The sequence below is a fragment of the Delphinapterus leucas genome, chromosome 4, assembly GCF_059928025.1.
Source record: "Delphinapterus leucas isolate spDelLeu-1000000601 "Yukka" chromosome 4, BTC_Dleu_Yukka2, whole genome shotgun sequence".
NCBI lineage: Eukaryota > Metazoa > Chordata > Mammalia > Artiodactyla > Monodontidae > Delphinapterus > Delphinapterus leucas.
Genome location: NC_143132.1, coordinates 83,341,037 through 83,367,018, shown reverse-complemented (window position 1 = coordinate 83,367,018; position 25,982 = coordinate 83,341,037). Strand labels below are relative to the sequence as shown.

At 40.2% G+C, this 25,982-nt stretch overlaps 1 protein-coding gene across 2 annotated transcripts in view; it reads right to left on the bottom strand.

Moving 5' to 3' along the window:
* The window catches only part of ABCC5 (ATP binding cassette subfamily C member 5), an 88,856-nt gene that overhangs the window by 59,120 nt on the left and 3,754 nt on the right, over positions 1–25,982 (bottom strand). For both annotated transcript variants that reach the window (XM_022570960.3, XM_022570973.2), the window contains exons 2-5: positions 25,755–25,938; positions 1,754–1,911; positions 1,414–1,569; positions 603–750 (exon numbers count right to left, since the gene is read on the bottom strand). In XM_022570960.3, the coding sequence (XP_022426668.1) occupies positions 603–750; positions 1,414–1,569; positions 1,754–1,911; positions 25,755–25,883 (591 nt within the window). In that variant the 5' untranslated portion in view covers positions 25,884–25,938. The remainder of the gene's footprint in view (positions 1–602; positions 751–1,413; positions 1,570–1,753; positions 1,912–25,754; positions 25,939–25,982) is intronic.

Sequence of the window (25,982 nt, the reverse complement as noted above, 5' to 3'; positions counted from 1 at the left end):
CTCCCCTACTCTGCGCTTCAGCAACACTAGGAAAACCAGGGCTGCAACCCCAACACCTGCCACACGGTTTACACTATAAACCAGAACTTGAAATGGCCTTCAGGTTAGCCTCTAAGAACCTCAACAGTCCTCCAGCTTCTTGAGGGCTCATGTGCCACAGAACCGTCAAACATGTGACAACTCTGCCCCCAGACCTTCAGTGTGTCACCAGCACCAACGCAACAGCCTACGCCACACAACACTGCTCTTGGCTGCTCACGGAACTGTGAGACACCTTTCCCGAACCGGGACTGTCGTTTCGTGTCGATACGCCGCAAAGCAGCGTGGCCCTGGGCAGAGCTGGAGTCATTCAGCTTCACCCCCACCCCAGGGAAGCAAGCCAGGTCCGTTTCTCCTCTGGCAACGCGGCCCCCTCCTCCTTCCAGTTCTCACAAACCACCGTTCACCCCAACATCAACTGCGCCCTTGCAACAGACCTGGAGGCATCTCTAAGGCTGCTAACTAGCCCAAAGGTGAGGGCAACCCCTGCAACAGAACAAGAAGGTTATAGCTGGCCATGGCTGGGGCCCTGGAGACTGTTAGGAAGGATGGTTAGGACTTACTGGTCCACTGAAGCCAGCCAGCTGCGTGATCATCAGGCACACGATGGAGAGGATGAGCCTGGTGCGGCAGAAGGTCCACACAACCCTCCGGAGGGAAGCATCGTCTGGCCCAACTTCATGCAGCTCTTCTTGCCACAGTCTCTCTAGTCTTAACAAGGGCACATGTCCTCCGTCACACATCTCCCCAGGGAATATGCACACCCCCACCCCCCACCCCCCCAGCCTCCCTCCTGCCACCATTCACACCAGTCTCTCCTTTCAAGTTATGTACAGTCTTCACCTTGTGGGGAAGAAAGACCTTTCCTGGGTAACTACATATTTACCCTGTATAGGGAGCCTCTCAGGATTCAGAAAATGATGAGAACGAAAGTCCTTCCTTCCACCCAGAAAAATTATCCCTGAATAGAATCTGCCTGTGGATAAGAACTTCCTTCCTCAAGGGTCCCCAACCCTTTCTGAAGGATCCTGTGGTAAAATGTAGAGTCGTAACTAGATTTTAATCATGACAATCGGCTACCACAAAAATGTATTCTGTCACAAGGCAGCAACATAATCTCCCTGCAGACTCAGGAAGAGAAGCGGGGCTGAGAGAGAGAGAGAAAGCCCGTGGTTAAAACAGGATTAAAGATGATATAGGAGATAAAGCAGAAGAGCAAAGGGAAAGTCACCCCCAGGCTACCCTCCCTCCATAGGATAGCTCAGATCCTAAAAGGACACAGAGCTCTGGACCTGACACTGCCGGACCCACACTCCTAGCTCAGGCCCTACACAACCAGTACGTGGGAGATGAGGGTGGATCAGAGACGCCTACCTTCTACAGTTCACCTCGGAAGACTCGTGCTTGGACAAAGACCACACATCCTCCATTAAGAGCTCCCCCTTCTTGTGGGCTATGCGAGCCAGAGGAGAAAGCCAAGAAAAAGTCATACAGGAGAAGAGCCCAGCATTGTCCACTGGGTGCTGGTGTCTGAGGACAGAAAACCCAAAGCACAAAGTTGTCAACACACGTGGAGAGGCTAGTCAACACTTACAATACAATGTTTAGTATACAGAACTCCTGGCTAAACCCAGGTTTTCCCCAAATAGTCTAATCTTAGCCCGAATTTTTTTGGTGCTTCACAGACAAGCCACTAACCAGCAGAACCTCTTACTTGGAAGTGGTCCGGATGGGCTTCAGAGCACTTAAGCTATGATGGTACTTTCCCTTGGGATGTTCCTCATCCAGGATTCTGAGCTGAGAATGCATGGAGGCATCCAGGGAAAGGCCCTCAGCTCGGGCTGCTGCTTCCAAGGCATCTTGGCAATCCAGCTGTTTCAACAGATAGGGAGGGAAGGCAAAAGCACAATTAAGGAACATTAGAAAAACAGAGAGCACCAAATCTGCCTGACATTAACAGCTCAAACTGCAAACCAGATTCATCTTACCCAAGAAATCCCAAAGGTCAGTAGGTTAAACACTAACTTGTATGATATGAACTTGCTAAGGAACATTAAACCAGATACTTAAAATTTCTAAACTAACAGACTTCATTTTTTTGAGTACTTTCAGAAAAAATTGAGCAGAAAGTACAGAGAGTTCCCATATACCTCCTCACCTCCCCCCTCTCCTCCCCCTGTTTCCTCCATAATTAACATCTTGCATGAGTGTGCTACATTTGTCACAACTGACAGCCCAATACTGATATATTATCACTAACTAAAGTCCACAGTTTACATCATTATTCACTCATTGGGTTGTATATTTTAAAATTTATATTTTTATCACTAAAATGTTTTATCTTTCATTTCCCAATATAGACTGAGAGTCAATTACTACACTACTAACTGCAAATTCTATTGCCCATTTTCTATGGCAAAAACTTCACAATCCCCCCCCGACTCCCGCCTTATCAGCCCTGTCATGCAGAAAAAGCCGGGATGCACACATGCCTCCTCTCTCTCTCTTATCAGCAACAGGGAGAGCAGAAGCAGGGCTCTCACCCTGGCTGCCCCCCTAAAGAGCTCCTACCCAGACTTCTGCAGCATGAAGCAGAGAGTCTCATGGGTGGAAATACAAAGTTATACATATTTTACTATAAAGTTTACAAGTACCAATTAATCATATTAACAAAAATGCGTATAATTCAAAGTCTGACTGTGGCAGAAGAAGGTGGACCAAAAATCTGGACACGTCTACACCCGTTTACTCTAAAAGTAACCCAAAGTCACTTAATTTTTTAAAAAAGTTTATTGAAGTATAGTTGATTTACAATGTGTTAATTTCTGCTGTACAGCAAAGTGATTCAGTTATACATATATATATATTCTTTTTCATATTCTTTTCCATTATGGTTTATCCCAGGATATTGAATATAGTTCCCTGTGCTCTACAGTAGGATCTTGTTGTTTAGCAACCAAAGTTACTTTTGCAGTTACTGTTGCAGAAACATAAGCATTCTTTTCCTCAAGTAAGGATGATAAGGACCTTATGCTTTTCTCACATTCTCACAAATATTTCCAGCAATTATTGTGAAGTAGCAAGAAAGAATAGATCCCCAGATCAAGAAAAAGTTAAGTGGTGCAGCACCTAACACACCTCACACAAAGTGGAGTCTCTATTTTGACACACCACCTCTTTTACACACAAAACAGAGGCAACTCAAATATTAAGGATTTGTGCCTGGGGGTCACCTGCACGCCTGTGTGGCTCTCTCCTCAAATACAATAGCTTTAGTTCACAGCATACTTATGAATCTTCAGATAAGTCACTGCTTAGTATCAGGAAGGTACACAGCAACTGGGAAGCATTTTTTCCCTTTTGTCAAAGGCAAGGCAAGCTTCAAAACAAAGTCTACCTTCAAGAGAGTAACAACAAAACGTGACAAAGGAGTCAAGAAAAGAATGAACTCATATAAAGTCCTTAGTTATTAGGTGAACACTTATTTATGGCACCTAAAAATGAACTTAAGTCTACTGAGATTCAAGTACACAACAAAGGTTTTTTTGTTTTGTTTTCTTTACGTAATATTTATTTAATCTTTAAGCTGCCCATAACCACAAGGGGAAGAAAAGAAAACCATTGGATTGAGAAACAGAAAGACACACTAAAAATACAAACATACTCTCTATAAGGGAGTAGAAACTGAGAATACGTACAGAGTAGGTACAGAAGGTGACAAGGACCAGCCTTATTTGGATGTTCTAAGCTTCAAAAGAAGACAAAAATTAAAATAATACCACTTCAAGTACACACTGGATAGCTGCCCTAAATGAACTATATGCTGGGTCACAAGGCAAACCGTAACACATTTCAAAAGACTGATATCACAGTGTATGTACTCTGACCACGAGGGAATTCAATTAGAAGTCAGTAACAAAGATAACATGAAAATCTCCAAATACCTAAAAATTGCAACACACTTCTAAATAATACGAGTTAAAGAAGACATCAAGTCGAAATTAGTATATATATCCTGAGCTAAATAATAAGAAATTGTAACACATCAAAATCTGTGGGATGCAGCTAAAGTGGAGCACAGAGAGAAATTGTGAAGGCTTTCAAAGCATATATTAGAAAGGAACAAAGAGTGAAACATCAGTGCTCTAAGGTAGGGGTTGGCAAAATTTTCTGTAAAGGTCCAGCTAGTAAATATTTTAGGCTTTGTGGGCCAAGAGACAAAATAGAGGATATTATGTAGGTACTTATGTTACAAAAGAAAACAAATTTCTACCAAATGTTTATTGCCAAAATTCAAAATATAGTAATACTAATTGAGTACAATTTTTTTGGTGGTACGGGTCTACTAATGAGAAGAATGAAATTCTTTTATGAGGGAATAACATTTCACTTAACTGGGGTTTAAAATAGTTTTCCCTTGGTTACATTTCTTTATACTAACAAGGAAATATCAGAAAGGGAATGCAAACAAATAGTCCCTTTTAAAATCACATCAAAAAAATAAAATACTTAGGAATAAACCTCACCAAGGAGGTGAAAGACATATATACTGAGAACTATAAAACATTAATAAAGGAAATTGAAGATGATTCAAAGAAATGGAAAGATATCCCATGCTCTTGGATTGGAAGAATTAATACTGTTAAAATGGCCATACTACCCAAAGCAATCTACAGATTTAATGTGATCCCTATCAAATTATCCATGACATTTTTCACATAACTAGAACAAATAATCCTAAAATTTGTATGTAACCATAAAAGACCTAGAATTGCCAAAGCAATCCTGAGGAAAAAGAACAATGGAGGAGGCATAACCCTTCCAGACTTCAGACAATACTACAAAGCTACAGTAATCAAAACAGTGTGGGGCTTCCCTGGTGGCACAGTGGTTGGGAGTCCACCTGCCGATACAGGAGACACAGGTTCGTGCCCTGGTCCGGGAAGATCCCACATGCCGTGGAGCAGCTGGGCCCGTGAGCCATGGCCACTGAGCCTGCGCGTCCGGAGCCTGTGCTCCGCAGTGGGAGAGGCCACAACAGTGAGAGGCCCACGTACCGCAAAAAAAAAAAACAAAACAGTGTGGTATTGGCACAAAGCCAGACATACACATCAGTGGAACAGAACAGAGAGCCCAGAAATAAACCCATACACCTATGGTCAATTAATCTTCAACAAAGGAGGCAAGAATATACAATGGGGAAAAGACAGTCTCTTCAGCAAGTAGTGTTGGGAAAGTTGGACAGCCACATGTAAATCAATGAAAGTAGAACACACCCTCACACCATACACAAAAATAAACTCAAAATGGCTTAAAGACTTAAATGTAAGACAAGACACCATAAAATCCCTAGAAGGGAACATAGGCAAAACATTTTCTGACATAAATCATACAAATGTTTTCTTAAGCCAGTCACCCAAGGCAATAGAAATGATAGCAAAAATAAACAAATGGGATCTAATCAAACTTATAAGCTTTTGCACAACAAAGAAAACCATAAACAAAATGAAAAGACAACCTATGGACTGGGAGAAAATATTTGCAAATGATGCGACTGACAAGGGCTTAATTTCCAAAATATACAAACAGCTCATACAATTCAATAACAAAAAAACAAACAATCCAACTGAAAAATGGGCAGAAGATCTAAATAGACAATTCTCCAAAGAAGGCATACAGGTGGCCAACAGGCACATGAAAAGATGCTCATCATCACTAATTATTAGAGAAATGCAAATCAAAACTATTGTACAATGAGTTATCAACTCACACCTGTAAAAATGGCCATCATTAAAAAGTTTACAAATAATAAATGCTGGAGAGAGTGTGGAGAAAAGGGAACCCTCTTATACTATTGGTGGGAATGTAAATTGGTGCAGCCACAATGGAAAACAGTATGGAGGTTCCTCAAAACAGTAAAAATAGAGTTGCCATATGATCCAGCAATCCCACTCCTGGGCACACACCCACACAAAACTATAATTCAAAAAGATACATGCATCCCAGTGTTCATAGTAGCACTATTTACAATAGCCAAGACATGAAAGCAACCTAAATGTCAATCGACAGATGAATGGATAAAGAAGATGTGGTATATATACACAATGGAATATTATTCAGTCATTAAAAAGAATGAAATAATGCCATTTGCAGCAACATGGATGGACCTGGAGATTATCATACTAAGTGAAGTAAGTCAGAAAGAAAAAGACAAATACCATATGATATCACTTATATGTAGAATTAAAATATGACAAATTAACTTATTTACGAAACAGAAACAGTCTCACAGACATAGAGAACAGACTTGCAGTTGCCAAGGGAGGAGAGGGGAGGAATGGATTGGGAGTTTGGGGTTAGCAGATGCAAACTATTATATACAGGATGAATAAACAACAAGGTCCTATTGTATAGCACAGGGAACTACATTCAATATCCTGTGATAAACCATAATGAAAAGAATACAAAAAAGAATATATATGTAAAACTGAGTCACTTTGCTGTACAGCAGAAATTAACACACATTGTAAATCAACTACACTTCAATAAAATTTTAAAAAATAGTTTTCCCTTTTCATCAAAATTGATTGTAAATTCATCGTTAATGCTGATTTGTAACAAGATATTATAATTTCATCTTTGAAAACCTCTTTTCACACAGATAGGTACAGCCAAATACTGACTCAATCCATGAGTATATGATTTTAGTTGAGCATACTTATCTCTTGGTAGGCATCATAGGATTCTATTAGATTTTCCTCTTGACATTTGCCTTTATCATATCATTACATTGCAGATTTGTCACTTCCAATTCAAAGTTAGGTGGAAGTCACTGAATGGCAAAATTAAATGGACTATTTTTGTGTGTGTGGCAAAATACATGCAATATAAAAATTGACATTTTTAAGTGTATTTACCATTTTTAAGTGTACCATTCAGGGGCATTACTTATATTCACAATGTTACGCAACAATCGCCACTATCTCTTTTTTTTTTTCAATAAATTTATTTATTTATTTATGGCTGCGTTGGGTCTTGGTTGCTGTGCATGGGCTTTCTTTAGTTGCAGCGAGAGGGGGCTACTCTTCATTGCAGTGCTCGGGGATATTCTTCGTTGCGGTGCACGGGCTTCTCATTGCGGTGGCTTCTCTTGTTGTGGAGCACGGGCTCTAGGCGCACGGGCTTCAGTAATTGTGGTATGCGGGTTCAGCAGTTGTGGCTCACGGGCTCTAGAGAGCAGCCTCAGTAGTCGTGGCACACGGGCTTAGTTGCTCCGCGGCATGTGGGATCTTCCCGGACCAGGGATGGAACCCGTGTCCCCTGCATTGGCAGGCAGATTCTTAACCACTGTGCCACCAAGGAAATCCCTCATTACTACCCATTTCTAAAATGAATGGATCTTTTCAATTAATCTACCACAAAGGAGGCAAGAATATACAATGGAGAAAAGACAGTCTCTTCAATAAATGGTGTTGGGAAAACTAGGCAGCTACACGTAAAAGAATAAAATGAGAACATTTACAAAAATAAACTAAAAAATGGATTAAAGATCTAAATGTAAGACCAGAAACCATAAAATTCCTAAAAGAAAACATAGGCAGAACACTCTTTGACATAAATCGTAGCAATATTTTCTTGGATCTGTCTCCTAAGGCAAAGGAAACAAAAGCACAAATAAACAAATGGGACCTAATTAAACCTAAAAGCTTTCTCACAGCAAAGGAGACAATCTACTGAATGGGAGAAAATATTTGCAAATGATATGACCAATAGGAGGTTAATATCCAAAATATATAAACCGCTCATACAACTCAGTATCAAAAAAACAAACAACCCAATTAAAAAGTAGGCAGAAGACCTGAATAGACATTTTTCCAAAGAAGACATACAGATGGACAATAGGCATGTGAAAAGATGCTCAACATTGCTAATCATCAGAGAAGTGTAAATGAAAACCACAATGAGTTATCACCTCACACCTGTAAGAATGGCTATCATCAAAAAGACCACAAATAACATTAGTTGGCAAGGATGTGGAGAAAAGGGAACCCTGTACACTGTTGATGATAATGTAAATTGGTGCAGCCACTGTGAAAAACAGTTAAGAAGCTTCCTCAAAAAACTAAAAATAGAATTGCCATATGATCCAGCAATCCCACTCCTGGGTATATATTTGAAGAAAACAAAAACACTAATTCAAAAAGATACATGTACCCCAATGTTCATAGCACCATTATTTACAATTGCCAAGATCTGAAAGCAACTTAAGTGTTCATCAACAGATGAATGGATAAAGACATGGTGTGTATATACATATATATGTATACACACACATACATATACATACAATGGAATACTACTCAGCCATAAAAAGGAATGAAATTTTGCCATTTATAACAACATGGATGGACCTGGAGGGTATTATGCTTAGTGAAGTTTGCCAGAGAAAGACAAATAGTATGTTATCATTTACATGTAGAATCTAAAAATTAAAACAAACTAGTGAATATAACAGAAAGAAAGAGACTCCGGCTTCCCTGGTGGCGCAGTGGTTGAGAGTCCGCCTGCCGATGCGGGGGACATGGGTTCATGCCCCAGTCTGGGAAGATCCCACATGCCGTGGAGCGGCTGGGCCCGTGGGCCATGGCCGCTGAGCCTGCGCGTCCGGAGCCTGTGCTCCGCAACGGGAGAGGCCGCGACGGTGAGAGGCCCATGTACGGCAAAAAAAAAAAAAAGAAAGAAAGAAAGAGACTCAGAACAAACTAGTGGTTATCAGTGGGGAGAGGGGAAGGGGGAAAGGCAAGATACAGGAAGGGGATTAAGTGGTACAAACTACTATGTAAAAAATAAATAAGCTACAAGGATAGATTGCACAGCACAGGGAATATAGTCAATATTTTATAATAACTACAAATGGAGTATAATCTATAAAAATTTTGAATCCCTATGTTGTATGCCTGAAACTATTATAACATTGTAGGGACTTCCCTGGTGGTGCAGTGGATAAGACTCCGCACTTCCAATGTAGGAGGCCCGGGTTTGATCCCTGGTCAGGGAACTAGATTCCACATGCATGCCACAGCTAAGAGTTTGCATGCCACAACTAAGGAGACCGCGTGCCCCAGCTAAGGAGCTGGAGAGCTACAACTAAGGAGCTTGTGAGCCACAACTAAGGAGCCCGCCTGCCACAACTAAGAGCTGATACAACCAAATAAATAAATAAATAAATAGATTAAAAAAAAAAACTAATATAACATTGTAAATCAACTACACCTCAATTTTTTTTTTTTTTTTTTTTTTTTTGCTTTACGCGGGCCTCTCACTGTTGTGGCCTCTCCCGTTGAGGAGCACAGGCTCCGGACGTGCAGGCTCAGCGGCCATGGCTCACGGGCCCAGCCGCTCCACGGCATGTGGGATCCTCCCAGCCCGGGGCACGAACCCGCATCCCCTGCATCGGCAGGCGGACTCTCAGCCACTGTGCCACCAGGGAAGCCCCAGACCTCAATTTTTAAAAATTTAAAAATTAAATAAAATAAAATGAATGGATCTTGAAATATGGAAATTTCCTTTGTACTTCACTGAGGTTCTGAAACACGCTGCTGGAACTGTAATTTAAGCTCAGAAAATATATAAACTACAAATCTGTAAGGGAATGGGGACCCCACTTCTTATTTCAAGTTTTGATAGCGTGAGAACTATATAAAGTGACTTGACATTACTTATGATTCAAACATTAGTTGTCACTGAAATTACTTTGTCACAGTCTCATTTCAGATTCCCACCAGCAATCTATGAGAGATCCAGTTTCTCCACATACTCGTCACTGCCTGGTATTGTCGTTATTTTTTATATTAGCCACCTGAACAGGTGTGGTTTAGTGTTTCATCATGATTTTAATTTCACTACCCTAATGGTTAATGATGTTTAACATCTTTTCCTATTCTTATTTGCCACTCATATATCCTTTTGGGTGAAGTGTCTGTTTAAGTCTTTTGCCCATTTTCTAAATGGATTGTTATTCTTAGTGTTGCATTTAGAGAGTTCTTTATCTATTATGGATTCAAGTCCTTTGTCAGATGATTTGAAAGTATTTTCTCTCTTAATAGGGTCATTTCACGGAGCAAAAGTTTTATATTTTGATCAAGTTTAATTTGTTGATTTTTTTAAGGATTGGGCATTTAGTGTCATGTCTAAGAACTCTTAGCTCTAACCCCAGGTCATGAATATTTTCTACGTTTTTTTCTAAAAGTTTTATAGTTTTAAATTTTGATCTGTGATCCATCCTGACTAATTTTTTGATTAATTTTTATATAAGGTATAAAATTTAGGCAAAGGCTCATTTTTTTGACTATAGCTGTCCAATGTTCCAACACCATTTGTTGAAGATTCATCTCTCCATTAAGTTGCTTTTGCACCTATGTAAAAATTAGTTGGCCATACTTGTATAGGTCGATTTCAGGACTCTATTCCATTGACCTATTTGTCTATCCCTTCACTGATACCATTAACTTGATTACTGTAGCTATTTAGTAAGTCTTAAAATAGCATAGTGTGATATCTCCAACTTTATTCGTCCTTTACAAAACTGGTTTAGCCATTCCAGTTCTTTTGCCTTTCCAGGAGAACCAAGTTCAAGATTGAGGAGAGTTTTATAAACATCTTTTGATGTTACGGCATCAGAGAAGGAAAACTTGGTATGCCATCCATTAGTATTCTCACATAAGAATGACATAGCAGCATTAAGAGAAAACTAAAATCTTCACATCTTCATTTATTCTTCCAACAAATAACTTACTGAGCACCTATGTACAAGACTGTCCCAGATGCTGGGAATAAAAAATATTCTAATTTCTATCTTTGTAGTACACTAATTTCATTTTATTCATCTCTAAAATGCCTAGTTACAATTTTCATCAAAACCTACGAATAGAAAAGTGAATGGTTGACAACAAACAAAATCCACTTATTGCATGAGTTTTGTTCCTTTGACTATATACATGATGTCATGTTCCACCACCTCCTGGTAGTAAGTTACTTCCCTTATTGGAGAATGCCAAATTCAAAGGCTCTCTAAAAAGACTCAGATGAGAGCAGGCAGGCAAGGTTTCATTCCCAAAGGCATATCATGAGTACTATACAAGCATTATCAAATGCCTGTAACATATCAGAGACTGAGGACTCTTGCAATGTTTTTGATTTTAGAACAAGGCACTCAGTATAATTTTATTCTGACAAAGAAAAACTCCCATAAAAGTGGTTGAAAAAGTGGTTGAACTAATTCTCAAATTTTCATAGAATAATAAAACATGGAGTAGGAATGACCACAGTAAAGGTATGGAGAAGTCTATATCGTTGATCTAAGACAATCAAAAGTTGCCATTCTAAGCAACCCACTTTCCAAGTCTCATCATATTTTTGCTATTCTTTCCTAAACCGCTTCCCAAACTGTCAATCTTGTTGTCATATCTTACTCACTGCCCATATAAGGACAGTGAAATATCTGATGGAGATAAGAAGATTCATGCAGGATGCTCTGTTTTGAAACAGTCCTGCTCCATATTTGCACCTAGCTCCTTCAGTGACACGACTCTCAAAACAGTAAGCAACAGGTGTTTAGCTCTTGAATGATAAAATAACACAATCAAGAAAATCAAGAGAAAATCCCCTTACTCCAAAAAAACTATGTTCTCTACGGTCTTAAAGTATTCATACTCCTTAGGCAGAATTTTCCCATAGTTGGAGGCCATTGTGAAGTATAATGGTTTTGCACATGGATTTCAGAAGACAGACATGGGCTCACAGGCTGATTCTGCCACCAACTTTCCGCATGTTACCTAGCCACTTTAAGCTTCAATTTCCTCATTTTTACAATGGTACATGCACCTACCACAAAGTGTTGAGAGGAATTAATGGGATAATGAAAAGTGCTTAGCAAAGTATTGGGTATATAACAAACATTTAATATATATTAACTATACACCAATTTATCCATCTGATAAATCATACAGCCTATCTTAACTATTCCTCTTTCCTTTAGCTTTCCCTGACTCTTTCAAGATTAGGGAATTTATTTCCCCCCTCCTATGTCTTCCCTGCACTGTGCCACTGCAATAGGATGCTTCTACTAAGAACTCCTGGAGGGCAGGCTGACTAACTCTTGTTTGCACCCCCTGCCCCTGGCACAGTACAGAGCCTATTATTCAAATGGCAACCAGAATATCTCCATGTTGCCCCACAATCTGCATTATTATCATGTAAAACTGCATGACATACCACTAAGAAATCTTCTTAACCGATCCACTTCTGTTTAATTTCCCTGCTCTTTTGCTTATTATTAATTGTATAATGAACAATTAGTTTATTTTTCTCTTTCTGGATTATTTAGGATAAACTCCATCAGTGGGATTACAGGATTAAAGAGTGTAGCTCCAAGCAACTAGACATCCATCCAGTTTGTTTAATTAACCTTATTATAAGATATGTACTCCAGTATTATTGCAAAAGAGAACTGCTCTTAGTTTTAGTACTTTCAGTTCTATTTTGTTGACCTGAGCCTGCCTCTATCCCACCTACTCTGGGACATTAGCAAGAAACAGAGGAAGTTAGGGCAATCTTCTTTGTTTATAGCCCGATCTCATGACTAGCATGTATCTGTAAAGGCAAACTGCTTACTTGAAGGTGATGGGAAAATTTGGGCAAATGAACTAATAACAAACCAACATAGCATTTACTGTGTGCCAGGCATTGTTTTAAATGTTTTACAGGTACTAACTCTTATAATTCTCATAACTACCCTATGAGGTAGATACTCTTATTTCCCCTGTTTTACATCTGAGGAAACTGTGAAGTAGCAGCAAAGATTTGAAGAGATCTTTAAAAGCAGAGATCGAATCCAGGCTCCAGAGTTGAGGCTCTTAATCACTATGCTATGTGCCATTCCAAGAAAAAACAAGCAAATAACTCATCACTGTACAAGATGACCTCAGATGTGTCTTTATAGACAGCCAGCTCTCCTCTCTTCCCCAGGGTGAGTATCAGATTAAAATAAACTATGACTCTCCTAACTAACCTCATTATAAGCAAATGGTAATTTCCACAGTCAAAGGCACAAGTACATGACTAGAACACTAGAATGTAAATAAACTATTTCACTTAATTGCAAAACTCCACTTCCTGGTTGTTTTTCAACCAAAGATGAGTAGATGCTAAATGATGAATACATTATGGACTGATATTTTAAAATAAAATAAAAGCATCTTTATACTACCCTGCCAGTAACTGCATAGATGTCTTATACTTGTAACTGTTTGGTTGGACGCCTAACTTCTCTTTCTTTCTAGGCTTCCCAAAAAAGCATACCCGGCCAAGCAAGCCAGGGATGTCTATCTAAAGTAAAAACGAATTTAACCTACCATATTAACATTCTGTAATGTGAGTTATCAACATTCTAAGATTGAGTGGATTAAAAATAGAAATGGGGCTTCCCTAGTGGCACAGTGGTTGAGAGTCTGCCTGCTGACGCTGGGGACACGGGTTCGTGCCCCGGTCCGGGAAGATCCCACATGCCGCAGCATGGCCGCTGAGCCTGCGCATCCAGAGCCTGTGCTCCACAACGGCAGAGGCCACAACAGTGAGAGGCCCACGCACCGCAAAAAAAAAAAAAGAAATGAACCAAGAAAAATGACTTAATATATTTAAGCTATATGGGCTTACTATATGAACGCATAAATAATATAACACGGTAGGGAAATACAATTCAGCGAATATCATTGGGACAAATACAAACAGATTGGAGATGAACTGAGATCTGAGATCCAGGTTTCACACCATACATTAATCCATCTGGAATTAACCCCAAAAGTTACATTAAAATGATGAAATAAATAGAAGAGAATTAAACAGCATATTTAGCCACCTAGGGAAAGGAAATAGTCTCCATTTCCCCCAAAAGCCTGAAACTTATCAAAGGCAAGATGGATGGCTTAAAATATAAAAAGGAAAACTTTTTGCATAATGAAATTAGCATTAAGGGGAAGGGGAATACAGCTAAAGGGGTGACCAGGTAACTAATATAATAATATATTTTGAACAGTCAGCTTTTACTGAAAAACATGTTTTATCCATTCATTCAGCAAGTATTTATTGAGGGGACTACATGCCAGGCACAGCTCTGGGTGCTGGGGACACAGGAATGAAAAAACAGACTTGCACCTCGAAATCACTGCCTTAATGCAGGTTACATTCTAGTATTTATAAAAGGTCAAAATCCAGAATAATCTACTAAATTGGTTCAGAAGCTTCTCTCAGCTTCTGAATTCAATGTTACCAATCAAGAAATTAAAATTAAATTTTAAGATACAACTATATATACCTTAATAGAAATAGAGATAAAATCCAACCCGAGAAGGAGGGAAATGTAAGACAACCACATATCATCTGAACCTTGACCCAATTTTTAATGTCACTGGCAGGTACTCAGGGGAACAAACTGGTCATATGTAACACTTTACATATGCTTTGTCTCCATAGTATTATTATAGGAAGGAAAATTTTCCAAACAAAAAAAAATCATTTAAACCCAGTGGTTTACTGGGAACTAAATGCCTAATAGAAGATTAATGGCTAAGCTACAGTAGAGCAACACTCCAGTGCAGTGCTGCTTAACAGAAATAAAATACAAGCCACAAATGTAATTTAAATGTTTCTAGTAGCCACATTTAAAAAGTAAAAAGAAACAGGAGAAATTAATTATAATAATATACATTATTTAACCCAATATATACAAAATACTATCTTTTAAACATGTAATCAATAAAAATTATTAATGAGATATTTTATATTCTTTTTTTGGTTCTAAGTCTTTGAAGTCTGGTGTGTGTTTTTTATTAGGTTTTTTAAAAATTAATTTACTTTATTTATCTATTTTTGGCTGTGTTGGGTCTTTGTTGCTGTGCACGGGATTTCTCTAGTTGCAGCGAGAGGGGGCTACGCTTCATTGCGGTGCGCAGGCCTCTCATTGCGGTAGCTTCTCTTGATGCGGAGCATGGGCTCTAGGCACATGGGCTTCAGTAGTTGTGGCATGCAGGCTCAGTAGCTGTGGCTCGCGGGCTCTAGAGTGCAGGCTCATTAGTTGTGGCGCACGGGCTTAGTTGCTCCACAACATGTGGTATCTTCCCAGACCAGGGCTCGAACCCGTGTCCCCTGCATTGACAGGTGGATTCTTAACCACTGTGCCATGAGGGAAGCCCTGGTGTGTGTTTTATATATACAGAACATCTCAATTCGGACATGCCACATTTCAAATGTCCAATAGCTACATGTGGCTGGTGGCTACAGTACTGGATAGCATAGTCCAGTAGTTTTCAGTTGAGGGTGATTTTGCTTGCCCAGGGGACATTTGGCAATGTTTGCAGACATTTTTGGTTGTCACAACTGTGCATTCAGTGGGTAGAGGCCAGGGATGCTGCTGAACATCCTACCATGCACAGAACAGGCCCCCACAACAAAGAATTATCTGGCCCCCAAATGTCAGTAGTGCTAAGGTAGCCCTAGATAGCTAAACAGCTAACACGGCTAGTACTCGATGTATGATCATCTAGGGGAATGTGTTTTATGAGGCCTATTTGTTTTTTACGTTACAATGCTTTAAATCAATTTTAGAATTAACTTTTTAAGGCTTCTCCTGAGACAAGATGAGGGCACTCATTTCTCTTTACTTCTCTTAAGGGGCACTGCAGACACATGCAGGTCTGCAGGGGCACATGCAGGTCTCTCCATGGCCAGATGTTGCAGCCACAGAAGGTGTCTGCAGCAGTTGATTCATTCCAAAGGGAAAAATACTGCTTGATCCAGGAGTTGAGAAAACATTAAACAAGGAAATGCTGCTGCCATTTGTATCTTCCTGAGGACTGTGGCTAGGAGACATGAGCATTTTTTTTTCCTACCAAGGTGATGGGGTGGAGCAGGGCAGGGACAGTGGGGAACTAAAAGGGGACAATGAAATTTAGATTCTGCCAGGGTTCAAACAAAGGAACTTTGATCCATAAGCAAACAGAGAGGTTTGCACGAGAGCCCTCCATCCTCTGTGCACTAAGACCATCCCCAGGGCTGGGATAATTAGCTCTCACTATCACACCGCATGTCTTCCACTTATCTAGTTTGTCCCATCTCATCTTAACAGGCTGCCAGAGCGGAATGTCTGCTGACAAGGCAACCACGGGCTTCCCCCTGCGTGGAGGCCCCTGGGACAAGATACCAGGGGCCAGCAATCATTCCCCAGGCTAAACAATCCTTTCCCAACAGCAGGACAACAGCAGGGTAGCCTTGCTAAGCCTGGAGGCTGAGGAATCAACCAGAGGCACCTCTCAGCTTCCAAGGGTATTAAAGGCTGCAATATTCCCATCTGGCCCGTCCCACAAGGAAAGCCGCACTTGGGGCACAATCAGAACGGACAGGCCTCAGACTCTACAGCATATTCTTCCTACCCTCTTCTTAATTCACAAGGTCTTAACACAAATACAGAGTGGGTAGCCTCTTCTCATAAACCCTTCTGGCCCAAGTAAAAGCTTTTCTGCAGGTGTCCCAGCCCCACAGCTGCCTTTACGGCAAACATTTAGAAAGACAAACTTTTAAGAGGAACTGTTACACTGTCAAATACAGTTTTCAAGAGACTCAAAATGTTAACAGTTAAATAAGTTAAATTTTCTTTTAAATTAAAAAAGAAATGAAAAAGCTGATACCCTCCCAGGAACAGCTGACTCCAGGCGTCCCCAATTCTCCCTCTCCCCAACAAGTTAACACTACGAAGGACATTTCCCCTCCCAATTCTCAGCACTTCCTTATTCCAATGGGTTATTAACATGATTCTGACCGGCTCTAGCATTTCCCTTAAGAACTTCCAAACAGCAGTCACTTCAGTCAAGGGACGGTGAAATTCTAGAACGTAATCTTCCCAGGAAGGAAGCAGAATAAAATAGAAAGGGCTCACTATTCATTCAAAGTCAGGGAACCTGCTAACTTCAGCCCTATTGCTCAGCAGCTATGAATTAACTTGTACCCCAGCTCACTAATCTGTAACTAGGCTGTATTACCCTCATGCTGAGGATAAGCTATTACAATTCACAAGTGTAAATATGTAAAACCAATGGATATAACTTACCACCATCACGGTGAAACAGGTATTTTTCCGCAGCTCATAATCTAGCATTGCCCCAGAATCCAGAGAAATTTGAGGGCTTTCAATTGTTTCATAAGCTAAATTCCAAGGAACTTTTCTAAAGTTCCTATTACACTGGGGTGTGAGATTAACTTTGTTATTATAATGATAAGGTTTCAAAGGACTAAACTGAAAATAAATCACAGAAGGGAAAAAAAGACATGGGAAACACTTGGAGCCCCATTGGTTGAGGGGACAGAAGAGACTTTATTCCATGAGATCTAAGGCAGAGGTTCTCAGTGCTGCTGACACATTAGGATCACCAGGGCAGCTTTTAAACAACATGGATGCCTGAGCCTGACCCCAGAGACTGGTTTAATTGGTCTGGAACATTGGTATCTTTTTTTAACGCTCTTCAAGTGATTTTAATACGCAGCCTGAACTGAGAACCACTGATGTAGATGGTAGGATGCTGGTCATTTGCATTTGACAAAATCCCTTCAAGATTTTCAGGCTTTAGCTTAAAAAAGCCAAAATATAATTTGTAAGTGAAACTCCCTTCAGTGAGCAGTAGGTACCATGTGAGCCCATGTTAAATGCCTAGAATAAGACATTAGTGGGTCCAACATGTGACTCCTGTACCGCAGAGCAGACTGGAACCGCTGACAATGGTGGGAAGCAAAGGCAAAGGTGAAGATTTGGGCAGTCTGGCTATTTTTCCACTGTGAGAATACAACATTTAAGGAAGCTAAGTGACTGCTCAACACCACATCTGCTTTAGTAAACAGAAGTTTTCATCTGGTATCTAATAACAGATAAGTTGATTCTTTGAACAGCTAATTCAGAAAATAATCTTAAATAATTAAAACATATGTAACATCTAATTAATTATCTAAATAGGTTAACTCCCTAAAAGGGGGGTAAGGAGGGAAGGAATAGACTTAATAAGTTTAATTCTACGGACAGGTTCAACCATTGCAAAGACTTCCGGAGGCTTTGTTTCCTGTTTCCGGCACTGACCTTTTTATTTTTGATTAAGAGAGAGGGAGGGACAGAATGGTGAGACATTCAAAAAAGCATTAGCAAAAGGTTACCTCAAAGCAAAACCAAAGTTTCACTGAGAAAGTTCTCATTAACCATTTGTAACTTCCAAGTTATAGATCTTAACAAAATAAAGGTTTGGGTATTTAAAACTGCTTAAAAAACAAAAAGCTAGTTCCAATACTTTTCTTCCCTTTTGACAGAAAGCTCCTTTAACTCATGCCAACAAGCTATATTTATTTCCCTTAAGCAGCATTTCCTAGGAAAGAAGCAGCAGTCCTGCTGCAGATGGCATAAGAGAGCTCATGATCAAGGCAGCAGGCCAGTCTTAGGAGACCCACATGGTAGACTCAGTCACCACACAGGAAAGCCACCTGGGCTCTGCACCAATGACAGCACTGTTGTCATCTCTACCAGAGAGCTCTGGGCTGCTATTGGAGACCAACATCTGGCACCAGGCCAGACACCGTATCATACCGTACTAAGATTTATAAAGCTTTATAGATGCCTTCAGGGAAAAGAAAAAAAAAAAAAAAGGCAGGTGTTCTTACGCATCCTATTACTAACTGTCCATTAAATGTGCTGAGTCACTGAGTAGCATTCAAGAGAAACATAATGCAGAGACTGCAAATACTAATCTCCTTCACCCTGCTTTCCTTCCTAACAGCAAAGAGACTCACAGGTAATACTTTTGACACTGAAAACACAAGAGCATGGAAAAATTCACATACCCTTAGTCCATAAAGAAAAGCTTTCAGAGTTAAATTCTCTAAAAGTGTAATGTACTAGACAAAACTATTTTATGGTAACAATAGTTGTCTCTAGGTAGAAGGGTTAAGGGTGATTTATTTTTTCTATAATCTTCTACAATTTGCACATTTTCTATAATGAGACCATAATTCTTTCATAGTAATATATCTTAGAATCATATTTCTTGGTAAGAGATTACACCCACATCTTTGTCTCTAGCATGTAACTTCAATTCACCCAAATATTTCCACTCACTAATTATGAACACTCCAACCAGGGCTACAGTGTCAGCCGAACAAGGAACTAAAGGAGACACTAAGTGAAGGTCACTGGACTTTGCAAATACTTGCTTTGTTACTTTGCCTAGAAGCAGAATATTCTAACTTGGTAGAAAGCAAATTCCACCAGTGGTACACTTCTTTTTTTTTTTAAATTTATTTATTTTTGGCTGCATTGGTTCTTCGTTGCTGCGCGCAGGCTTTCTCTAGTTGCGGCGAGCGGGGGCTACTCCTTGTTGCATGTGCAGGCTTCTCATTGCAGTGGCTTCTGTTGTTGCGGCACATGGGCTCTAGGTGTGCGGGCTTCAGTAGTTGTGGCATGTGGGCTCAGTAGTTGTGGCTCACGGGACCTAGAGCGCAGGCTCAGCAGTTGTGGTGCATGGGCTTAGTTGCTCCGCAACATGTGGGATGTTCCCTGACCAGGGCTCAAACCCGTGTCCCCTGCATTGGCAGACGGATTCTTAACCACTGCACCACCAGGGAAGCCCTGCTTATTTTCCATCTTTCCTCCTTTCCTAGATTACACATGCTAGGGAAAAACAAGTCACCTTTGGCTTTAGCCTGAGCACACTGAGAAAACAAACAACCACCACAATAAAATACTTATAAAAGTGTCAAATAGCTTTGTCTTGCTTTTGCTTAAGTTTTAATTTAAAGCAACTAAAATCCAAACTCCTTGGCCTATTATTCAAGAACACATCATCTGAAACTCACTGACCTATCCTTCTACATATATGACTTCACACGTCATGTTCAAAGCCAACAGCACCTAGTTGGTCCTACCCACAGCTCCTTCTTCTACCAGGCATGTTCTTATTTCTCTGAATTCTAACTATTCCTCTAAGTCTCCAACCAAATGCTACCTCCTGCTGAAGTCTTCCTTGACCTCAAAGACTGAAGCACTCTCTCCTTCTTGTTAATCTCCATAGCATCTAAATTACAGTAATCTATGTACATGCCTATGAGTTTAAGCTACGGAGGGCAGGCAGGCCCAGCACTAATTTATCTTCACGTGCACCAGAACACTTCATTCGGGGCTGTGCGTGCATCTTGGAGAGTGCTCAAATGTTTGCTGAATTAAAAAAGTGAATAAACATCACATCTTAAAACAAACCAAGCCGGGGGCAGGGGGATGAATTGGGAGATTGGGATTGACATATACACACTAATATATATAAAATAGGTAACTAATAAGAACCTGCTGTATAGCACATGGAACTCCACTTCACTGTACAGCAGAAACTAATACAACATTGTAAAACAGCTATACCTCAATTAAAAAAAAAAAAAAACACAAACCAACCAGACTTGGTGGAGTTACGTGATCGACATGTGCATATCTGAATGCAGTTATAAGAAAAGGAGCTGTGCTTGGAGAGTCATGCCTCAGACACAGGAACAGTGTTAAGGAGTGGTCTGGACATAAATCTTTGTTAGTTGAAATAATGCCAGCCTAACGCCAGCCAAGATTAGTACTTAGGCTCAAAGAACTAACAGCAACAGAAGGCACCCCTATTAGCACTTCAAGATTAAAGGATGTCTGCAAATCATCAAGTTGTGTGTGTCCATAAGCTTTAACTCAATAGTCCTGAACAAAGGGGAGGTGTGAAAATGCATTATTTTTAACTTAATTAGCTCTAAGCAGATGCGATACAAATATCTGAAACGTGAATGATTAGAGCAATTTTCCCAAAGAGTATTCCAAAAGATTTGGTCACAGTATTAAGAAACAGGCAAACTGTGTACTCTGCAACTTTGCTTACAGCTTGAGAGAAAAAAAAATCACCCGCCTGTTTAAAATGAGAATTTAATCCCTGATGCTTTGCTTCTGACTTCTGTTTGACAGTTTCATGTGTCCATGTTAACTGGACCTATTGAAGGCTAATGGTGGTGAATAAAACCTTGTTTTCCAATTAAGAGCCACAGATGATGTATCCTTATCTTTTGTTACTTTGGGAGGTACTGTTTTTTTATTTCTGATGGATAATAGACATGCCTGGCATCTGGGAGGTCCCATCCCAGATTTCATCTCTAACAACTAATATGGAAACAATGGTTATGATCAAGAGACACGAAACTGTAATCTCTACCCAATTATCTACTTACATTCCTTTTTTTTAATTAATTAATTAATTTTTATTTATTTTATTTTTGGCTGCATTGGGTCTTCATTACTGTGTGCAGGCTTTCTCTAGTTGTGGTGAGTGTGGGCTACTTTTCATTGTGGTGCACAGGCTTCTCATTGCGGTGGCTTTTCTTGTTGTGGAGCACGGGCTCTAGGCGCCCGGGCTTCAGTAGTTGTGGCACGCGGGCTCAGTAGTTGTGGCTCACGGGCTCTAGAGGACAGGCTCAGTAGTTGTGGCGCACGGGCTTAGTTGCTCCACAGCATGTGGGATCTTCCCGGACCAGGGCTTGAACCCATGTCCCCTGCATTGGCAGGCGGATTCTTAACTGCTGTGCCACCAGGGAAGTCCCTCTACTTACATTCTTAAAACGGTATGCTTATACAGCCATTCTACTTCCCAAATACTTAAATAACCCATTTGTAAACTATCGCTGAACCAGAAATTTGTCATCTTGCTGATTTCCTCTATTAGCAAACTGTTATATGAGACAAGTTCAAGATATATTTATATCTAAGATTCTGGATTTTGACAGGTAATATGCAAGAAGATTCTAGGTGGTATGTGAACTTTTAAAAACACTTGATATTTACACATTCCTTTTAACGTGTGTAAAAAATAGGTTGCATAAACCTGTAATTCTACTGCTTAGGTCAAGGCTGAGCAAAAAAAGCCAGTACATTAAAAGAATTAAGGACTTTCCTGGCGGTCCAGTGGTTAGGACTTCGCCTTCCAATGCAGGGAGTGCAGGTTCGATCCCTGGTTGGGGAGCTAAGATCCCACATGCCTCGCGGCCAAAAACCCGAAACATAGAACAGAAGCAATATTGTAACAAATTCAATAAAGACTTTAAAATGGCCCACATCAAAAAAAAAAATCTAAAAGAAATAGTTTAAGTAAAAAAAAAAGTTCAGAGGGTACAGGATATGCTAAAAAACAGGAAAACAGTACTCAAATGTAAAAGTTTAGGAAACATCAAAGGATAATGAAAATGAAACTCATGTGGACTGCTCAGATTTTATAAAAGTGGTTGGTATCAGCCTCCTGTTTCTTCAAGATGAGGCTCAGCTACACAAAGGAAACTTGCTGTCTGGTGCCTGACTTAATAATTTAGGGGACAAAAGGCACAACAGTGACTCTGTTTCCAGTTCTTCTCCACCCACAGAGGAAAAGTTTGCTGCTCCCACTGCACACCCTAATGTCAGTTCTGCTCTAACCAACTGGACAGGGCCTCTGTCGCCAGAAATTTCACAGGGCCACACACTACCTTCCCAGGTTCCATCTCTTCCTGCTCTACAAACTACCCATGGGCAAGCTTGCTCACTCCTAAGGCTTCATCTACATGGATGCACTAATGACTCCAAAACTTGTGCCTGCTCTACTCCTTGCCTATGCTCTAATTATCTACTAATCATCTCATGTGGATGCACTTCAAATTCCACATGTTTAAAAGCAAACTCATTCTTACCTCTTCTCCTTCCTTCTTTTCCCATGTGTCCACCAATAGTTTTAAATCCTTACCATGAATCCCAGGCACCCCAATGTTTCCCTCCCCTTCCAGAGATGCCCCCAAATCTCTCCCCTCTCCTCCATCCTCACTATTATTCTTGGACACAGACCCCTGGCCTCTTTCACATGGCACAGAAGCCTCCAGATTGCTCCCTGCATTTTGTCTCTCTCTTTCTCTCATACAGGTTTTTCCTACACTGTCTCAAAACTAATCTTCCTAAGATAAAAATCAAGTCTTAAAAATCTCAGCTCAACTGCATTAGCCATTAGGTAATGCAACTTAAAACTACAATGAGATATCAGACATACCTATCAGAATGGTTAAAATAAAATTAATAACACCAAATATTGGCAAGAATGCAGAGAAACTGGATCACTCATACATTGCTGGTGGGAATGTAAAATTATACAGCCGCTCTGGAAAAGAGTATTGAAGTTTCTGATAAAACTAAACATGCACTTACCATATGACCCAGCAATTACATTCCTGGGAATTTACCCAGAGAAATGGAAATTTTATTCACACAAAATCCTATACACAAATGGTTCAGAGCAGCTTTTTTTGTAATAGCTACAAACTAGAAATAACCCAAATGTCCTTCAACAGATGAATGGTTAAAGAAACTGTGGTCTATCTATAACATGGAAATTACAATTAAAAGGAAAGAACTATTGATACACACAACAAATTAGATGGATCTCAAGGGAATTAGGCTGAGTGAAAAAATCCAGTGTCAAAAGGTTACATACTATATGATTCCATTTGTACAGCATTCTTAAAATGGCAAAATTACAGAGATGGAGAACAGATAAGTGGTTGCCAAAGATTGGGGGAGAGACCGGGACTTCCCTGGTGGCGCAGTGGTTAAGAATCCACCTGCCAATGCAGGGAACATGGGTTCGAGCCCTGGTCCGGGAAGATCCCACATGCCGTGGAGCAACTAAGCCTGTGCACAACTACTGAGCCTGCGCTCTAGAGCCTGCGAGCCACAACTACTGAAGCCCGCGTGCCACAACTACTGAAGCCCGCATGCCTAGAGCCTGTGCTCTGCAATGAGAAGCCACAGCAATGAGAAGCCTGCACACTGCAACAAAGAGTGGCCCCTGCTCGTTGCAACTGGAGAAAGCCCGCACGCAGCAACAAAGACCCAACGCAGCCAAAAATAAATAAATAAATAAATAAATTTATTTTAAAAAAAAAGATTGCGGGAGAGGGCAAGGGAGGTGGCTGTGGCTCTTAAAAGGGAGCATGAGAGATTCTTTTGGTGGAGCTGATTTGTATCTCTACTGGGGTGCTGGTCATACAGATTTACACATGTGGAAAAATTGCATAGACTACACACACACAAATGAGTGCATGTGAAACTGGTGAAGTCTTAATAAGGTGGCTGGATGGTATCCATGTCAATCAATATCCTGTTGTGATATTATACTATAGCATGCAAGAAGTTACCACTGGGGGAAGCTAGATAAAGTATGTATGGGATCTCTCCGTATTATTTTTTACAACTGCATGTGGATCTACAATTATCTCAAAATAAAAAAGTTAAAAGAAAAAAATCCTCTCAATAGCTTCCAATAGTTCCCCAACACCCATAGTAAATGATTCCTTAGCATGGCGTACAGAGCTTTCTCACATACATCCTATGCTCTAGACAACTAGCTCTAAGACCTAACACTTTTTGAGCACAGGCTATGTGGCAGGCACCATTCTAAGCATTTTATATGTATTAGCTCATTTAATCCTCAAGGGAACTCATGAGTTAGGTTCTACCGTTGATACCATTTTATTCATAAACCACTAAGGCACAGATGACTTAAGCAGCTTGAAAGCATCCCCACCTCATCAGTCTTCAAAGCCCTGCTCCAGTGTTACCTTTGTGACTTTTTCCAGTTTAAGTCCTATACTAACAGTGTCTAGCATTCAAAAGATACCTGATACGTGTTTAATTAACATAAGGTTTGGACAAAGGGACAAAGAAAAGGTACAAAACTGGCACCTTAAGGACTTGATACTGATTACCTTGAATCTATGTTTCCCCAAAGTTAAGCTCGAATGGGAAAGCACTGTATAATATACAGCAGAAACAGAAAACAACCATCAGTTAGAAAATGTTGATTAATAAGGCAACAGCTTTCAGGTAGCAAAGAGGGACAGGTAATGTCAGGCTAATGAAACTCCAGTGTCAGCTGCAGAGCCATATCTTTCTCCAATTTTCACGGAACAAATAGATGAACACAAACCTCAACTTCCTACCCAGCAACCCCCGTTCTTCCTTATCAGTTACTTCTGCAATTCAAGAAAAGGTATAATTTTTTCCCCTGAATAAAGATATTTCTTCCAGTTTAAAATGTATATTCATTATTTCCCTTGGAGGAAATTAGGTTATTAACTAAAGGCTCCTTTACACTCATGGGTTTACTTGAAAATTTTACTGATTATCCTCCAACAATCTAGAATTGTTCCAAGTACACGCTGAAGTCTGAATGAAAATCTCCAAAGGAGTCCCCTTTTAAAGGCAGACAACAGAGGCAGAGGGGAAAACAATTTTAAATACATGAATGAAGTTTAATGGTTCATATTCCCTCTGCTCCCTGCCCAGGCCTTCCCCTATCCCACATGGCATAAACTGTCTTCTCTCAAGCAAAGCCTTTTTAGAGGAGAACCCAAGGGGAAAAATAGGTGAGAAGCTGAGAGCCAACCTCTCCTCTTTCATAAATAACCATAAATTCTTAACAGTGACCTAAAGTCAATAAAGAAAAAGAAACTTATTTTAAATTAGGCATCTTGTGAAGAGAGAAGGTGTGGTCTAGCACCGCAGCAGGTAAGAAGAGGGACTCAAGCAAGGTAGTACTGACCGGTTGAGTTCTCTTGTACTTGGAGTCCTCGTGGTCTCGGTGCTGCCCTGAATTGCTGGTTCTCTCCCGCACATTTCTATAACCAGGGCTGGGGATGATATACTCCTTTCTTATGTCAATGTCCTTCATCTTCTCTGAGTGGAGGTGCCAGGGCTCACAGACTCTTGGTTCCACTTGAGAATTTCTGAAATTAAAAATTCATCAAGGACAGGTATTTCCTAAATTGTG